General features: G+C 39.0%; 1 protein-coding gene across 1 annotated transcript; it reads left to right on the top strand.

Annotated features, from left to right (window-relative positions):
- Positions 1-837: 837 nt before the first annotated feature.
- HS3ST5 (heparan sulfate-glucosamine 3-sulfotransferase 5) lies at positions 838-5606 on the top strand (the record flags this gene model as incomplete). Its single annotated transcript, XM_080938389.1, has 2 exons — positions 838-944; positions 4673-5606. 2 exons carry the CDS (start codon positions 838-840, stop codon positions 5604-5606), a joined length of 1041 nt encoding a protein of 346 aa, XP_080794515.1.
- Positions 5607-6418: the final 812 nt, after the last annotated feature.

Raw genomic sequence — 6418 nt, 5'->3', positions numbered from 1 at the left:
TAAAGTCTTACACTACACTTCTTATATAAGAGAACAAGGCTGAAAAGGCAAAAGCAAGCCTGATACCACCCAACCAATTCCACTTTCTTAGGAGCCTGAGGAGAAGCCACCTAGTCAAACTGTGTTCTCAGCATCCTCTGCACGTGGAGGAAACATGACAGCAAACAGCAAGCTCCTTGGAGCCAGTGTTTTCACACACGTGGGCTGGACACTCACCACTGATAATCCCAGGAAACAGTCGCTTTGAATCCTGCTCTCTCCGTTCATAAACATAAGGATGCTGATGCCATGGCCAAAATGATCATTTACTTATTATTATTTGTTATTCTAACTTTGTTATTTTAACTGCAGTTTACCAGTTAGTTACCTTACTGGTGAAACCTTAGGATGTTCATTTTCTCAATATGCTTTGAATGGCCTATACACTATCAATCTATCTATCTATCTACCTACCTATCTATCTATCTGTAACTATATATAATTATATTTAAGAGTTTGATATGTATATATATATATATATGAATTCACAAATATAAATTTTTATATGCTGCAGAAATTGTTGAGGGTATAACAAATTCTGTATAATTCTCCCATGGAACTAATAATCTTATATCATGGACCAGATTTTTTGTTTTGTTTTGTGTTTTGTTTTTGTTTTTGTTTTTGGAGGTAAGTTTTGCTACAATCAGGTACACCATGAAAACTGCCAAGGTTGGCATGCGATTTCCTCATTGCTTAATGTCCTGTGTCCACTTCTAGTTGGTTTTATGGCAGTTACTGATGGGTGTTTTCTCTCTGCCCTTAGGCTGTTGCAGTCCTGAAGGTTGATGGAGGGCCATGCTATTCAAACAGCAGGTGTGGCTGAGACAGAAGCTCCTGGTACTCGGAAGCCTTGCTGTTGGGAGCCTCCTGTATTTAGTTGCCAGAGTTGGGAGCTTGGATAGGTAGGTGATTAAATGTATGTTCTGCCCATGGAGTTTTATGTGTCTCTTAATGTGAACTTCCTTGGTCTTCATCTCTCAAAACTCTCAAGAAACATATCTTTCTGTGTGATTCACTTATACCTTATAGAAACATATTTCACACTGCTCAGAACAAGATGCTTCATCCAGATACATCTGTATTCTGTGAGTACTGACACTTGTTCTCAAAAAATGCATAAACTATGTAAAATAAATAATAATGAATAAACAATACTGCCACTGACTAGAACACAATGTGGCCTGTGTGCCTCTGGTACTGACCTTAAGCTATTACAGCCTGGTAGTGATAGGACTATGTCTCTTGGTTTTGAAATCTATAAGTGGACAATTGTGTATATGCTATTAAAGAAGCCCATTAGTTTGCAATCCTTTGCCCTGGAAAGATGGCTACAGGCATGGAGTTTTAACTATGTTAACTAGCTCTGGCTTTCTGGAGCTGAGCACACTTGGCAAGGATGCTGTCTGTCTGTCACACATAATGATTGCCCACAAGGTACTGGAAAATCCATGAAGAGGAAACTAAGGAGTTAGCATTTGGCTCTTAATAGACAAACAGTTGAGAGGTGTGGGGCCTGCGGAAGTTCCCATCATGACAGCTGAGTATCCTTAAGATGTTCTTCAATGGTTCTACAGTCGGGGTGAATGGTAAATACAGAGTCTGAAATAACAAGCTGCCTTTCCCCACTCCCCACCCCCTTCCAAAATTAACTCTTGTGCTGAAAGACTGGATTCTTTGTCAGTTCAATTCCCAAAGTCAATGGAAAATACATCCATGTTTTAAAATAAAAATAAATGGAAAGCAATGGAAAATGCACCCATGTTTTAAAATAAAAATAAAAATAGCTTGTTTTCTCCTTAGTATAAAATGGTTTAAAATAATCCAGCAAAAGTCCCTGCTTTCCTTCAGAAGTGTCCATTTTAACTTCTACACATGAACTGTCTCTGATATCTCTCAATATTCCTCTGACTCTGTAACTATGACATATGTAATTGAGAGAATATCATTGGAGTTCTGGCACTTCAATGTTTTTTCAATGTTATTCAATGTTTATTTACATGTCATTTAATAAAGAAGAACCTTAAGGTGTTAACATTTGTCCTATGTTCACAGAACTTTATCAGGAAGTCTTCCTTACACCTTTAACTAGCTTCTAGTCATTGATGTTTTATTGAATGATTTGTCTTACAGTTGTGAACACATTCCTTCTTCTAGTGGACTTTCTCACAATCCATTGTTGAAGATTTTTGAACAGATTATGCATGAAATGACATGTGTTTACCATTTGTAACCAAAGGCTGGTATCTGGGAGAGACACTGAGGTTACTTTGTTTCTAACAATCTTTAAACACTGCTTTGGGTCTGGCAGTCATGATAAGAACTGTTCTTCAGTGATCAGGAATGTAGAATATTTTATTCTTAGATGTTCTCTTGAGTACTGAAGTCCAGAAAGCAATCTCCCTACAGAGTTGGAGAAGCCAGAGTAGGAAGTAGAAAGAAGAAGGAAGAAGAAAGTTTAGAGCGAAGGCAACCCCTTTCTAGATGGCAGGGTGGGAGGTGTCCTTCCTTCTCAGTCATTTTAAGTGATGCCTTGTCAATACTTTCACCCAGCCTTGGGCAAGATAATTAAATCTTACAGAAAAAAATTGTCATGTTAGTACTCACAGAAACAGTGCTAGCATCCTTCTAGATTCCTAGAAGAAAAGTCCTCAATGAATTAGGTCTAGCTTAATAGACAGGACCCAAAATGTTAATTTATAATATCTTCAATTATGTCACAATCAAAACCGTAACTATATTCTCTGTTGACAACTTTTTAAGATCCAATTAGAACCTTAGCATAATAATCCCAATACATTCATAAATTCATACTTTCCTAAAATATTAACTATAGTTGTCCTACATAATTTACTTTGTTATTTTTTGTTTTTGTTTTTGTATGTCAACTTGACCCAAAATAGAGTCAGTTGGAAAGAGAGACTCTTAACTGAGAAAATGCCTCTGTAAGGCTGCCCTGTGTGCAAACCTTTAGTGCATTTTCCTGATTAGTGACTGATGCAGAGGACCCAGCCTGTGGTGGACAGTTCTACCTGGGCAGGTAGTCCTCAGAAAGCAGACTGGAAAAGCCATAAGGAATAAGACAGTGGGTTACTTCCTGCCAGTAGGCTCCTACCTTTGGCTCCTACCCTGATTTCCTGTGATATGGGACTGTAAGCTGGAATAAACCCTTTCCTCCCCACGTTTGCCTTTGACCATGGGTGTTTTATCACAGCAAAAGAAATGCTAATCAAGACTGTGGTGAACTGTTTCCACAATTGATTGTTATTGTTTTCAAACTTTCTGAAATGAGTGTGAGTTGTTTTAAGAATAGTAAAATAAATACTACAAAAATGATACAATTTATATTTTCCTTAGAGATTATATTTAGACCTAGATAAATAGGGCAAATTCAAAACTATTCTCTTGAGTTCTACATAATGGGTCAAACATAGTTTGAAGAATGCAACGGAACCTATTGGGAAAGCAAGAGGATGTCTCATTGTAACAGAGAAAGAGAAAAGAATCAAAATCACTGCAGTCAGTAAGGAATTTTAACTGAAAGATATAATTTAATAATCAATTTGACTATTATTATCCCTTTCCACCAAGAAGCCTTTAATGACTTCCTAAATCAACCTAGTTGATTCATTAATTATAGTGTATTATCAGATTATGTATAAAAGTAAACACAATTTTCTAACCATATACAGATGTCATATTAAAGTGGTCACTGTGTTCTGATGTCATTGTGGCTATTACCACATCTTTCTTAGAAAAGTATAAGTACCTGTCCATCCCTCCTGATGCTGTCTGTTGCATTCTTGTTCCTGACAAGTTTTATGGTGATTATGATCTGGGATTTCTGGCCCCATAAAATTTTCTTCCGGACTTCTGGTCCCAGGAGTAGTTTGTCATACACAGAAGAGTGATGCTTGGGGTTGTTCCTACAATCAGCAAGATGGAAGTGTAACCTTGACCCTTTCAGACAGAAATGGAAAGTGTCAGAAGGAAAGGGCTCCTTTGCTATCTCTAAGGCCAAGGCACTGGAATTCTCATAGAGGGGAAAGTTCAGCCGGGATAAAGACTGGAGTTCTGTGCGATGCCATGCAAAAAGCCAAGGGTAGAGACTGCAGCCTCTTCTCAGATTATAGCTAAAAGATTAGATGTTTGAAGGACTATGTTAATGCTAATAGGCAGCCTGAGAAGAAAAAAGAATAGAAACAGTACGGCACAATGCCTGGAATAAATGTCCTCCTCTTTGCCCTTCAGCATCCTAACTGAAGGCTATAATCTTCTGCCTTCCCGATTTTCTAAATGATTTTAACTAGTGAAGTATTAAAAGGCTATTAGTATGGCTGGTGTCACTTGTCTATCCTGTACTGTGAGCATCAGTACACGCTGTAGTTAATTAAGTGCTTGGTGAATAAAAATTTAAGGAGCACTAATAAAAAAATCCCATCAATTATGTGTGCTCCACTGAATACAGGGTTACTTAACATAAAAATTCCCAAACATGTGTTCATTATGGATTACAGCAGCCCGCGACCCCATGGCTTTATTTATGCATGTTCATTCTGAGTCTGGCACAGATGCAGAGCGACGAGAAGTTCATTGTGACAAGTTCCTTAAAGTCCTTCCTTTTTGCTTGCAGGCTCCAGCCCATTTGCCCTGTAGAAAGTCGATTTGGTGGTGCCCACAACCAGGCTGAGTTCCCACTCCGAGCCCTGCAGTTTAAAAGAGGCTTATTGCATGAGTTCCGGAAGGGCAACTCTTCCAAGGAGCAGGTTCGCCTCCATGACCTGGTCCAACAGCTCCCCAAAGCCATCATCATTGGGGTGAGGAAAGGGGGCACAAGAGCCCTGCTAGAGATGTTGAACCTCCATCCGGCAGTGGTCAAAGCTTCCCAGGAGATCCACTTCTTTGACAACGATGAAAATTATGCCAAGGGCATTGAGTGGTACAGGAAAAAGATGCCGTTTTCCTACCCTCAGCAAATCACCATTGAGAAGAGCCCGGCGTATTTCATCACAGAAGAGGTTCCTGAAAGGATTTACAAGATGAACTCATCCATCAAACTGTTGATCATTGTCAGGGAGCCGACCACAAGAGCGATTTCAGATTACACTCAGGTGCTAGAGGGGAAGGAGAGGAAGAACAAAACCTACTATAAGTTTGAAAAGCTGGCCATAGACCCTAACACCTGCGAGGTGAACACAAAATACAAGGCGGTTAGGACCAGCATATACACAAAACATCTGGAGCGCTGGTTGAAGTACTTCCCCATTGAACAGTTTCACGTCGTGGACGGGGACCGTCTCATCACCGAGCCCCTGCCAGAACTACAGCTGGTGGAGAAATTCTTAAACCTTCCTCCAAGGATAAGTCAGTACAATTTATATTTCAATGCTACCAGAGGGTTTTACTGTTTGCGATTTAACATTATCTTTAACAAGTGCCTGGCGGGCAGCAAGGGCCGCATCCATCCAGAGGTAGACCCCTCCGTCGTTACCAAATTGCGCAAATTCTTTCATCCCTTTAATCAAAAATTTTACCAGATCACTGGGAGGACATTGAACTGGCCCTAAAAATAATATAGCATACAGCACCATGTGTTGTACCTAAAGACGCATGGTGTCCCCTCTACATTAGAATATGCACTTTCCCAGACACAGCTCCCCAACTCATTTTCCATGAATACTTGTACATATGCAGTGTGTGACCAAATGTAAGATCAATGGTTTTTCTACTGAAAATTTACAAAGAAATAAATAATAAATTGCTGTCTACATAGTTGCATCTGTTAAGCTATTTACAGAAAAACAAAGAAAAGGAAAAAGAAGAGGTGGCGGGACTGGGGAAAGTGACTTCAGATATTCTCGAGTTAGTCTTCCTTTGACTCTGATCTTGTCACCTGCTATTGTCAGATTTAAGCCAAACGATGAATGTGTGAAAATGTACCAATGGCTACGAAGCTTCAGGAAGTAGAGGATTCAGTTTCATGGTTCACTTGTTTGTTTTGTTTGTTTTGTTTTGGTTTGGTTTTGTCCTGCGCTAACATTGGCTCTTTAATTCAAATGCTGAATCGGTGCCATGAAACAGAATATGCTATTTTCTTATAATTTAAAAGAATGTCTTAAGCTCATAAAATTGACATTGTTCCAAAGTTCTTGTGGTGATTTTCCACTATTGTTTTTTCGTGTGGACCACGGTGTCATCTGTAGCATGTCAATCACGTGCTGGAGAATCACCACATCCTTTCACGTCCATGTTCTATGTCAACCAAGAAAAATGTCCTGTACATATTTGTAAATTCTGTAAATACCAGTTTCACACTAAGTAATTCTATTTTGTAAACTGAATATGGCTATTTAATTTATTGTGAAATTAAATTTATTGT

Source organism: Micromys minutus (genome assembly GCF_963924665.1).
Source record: "Micromys minutus genome assembly, chromosome: 25".
NCBI lineage: Eukaryota > Metazoa > Chordata > Mammalia > Rodentia > Muridae > Micromys > Micromys minutus.
Note: the sequence above shows the minus strand (reverse complement) of the source record. Positions and strands in the feature narration are given on the sequence as shown.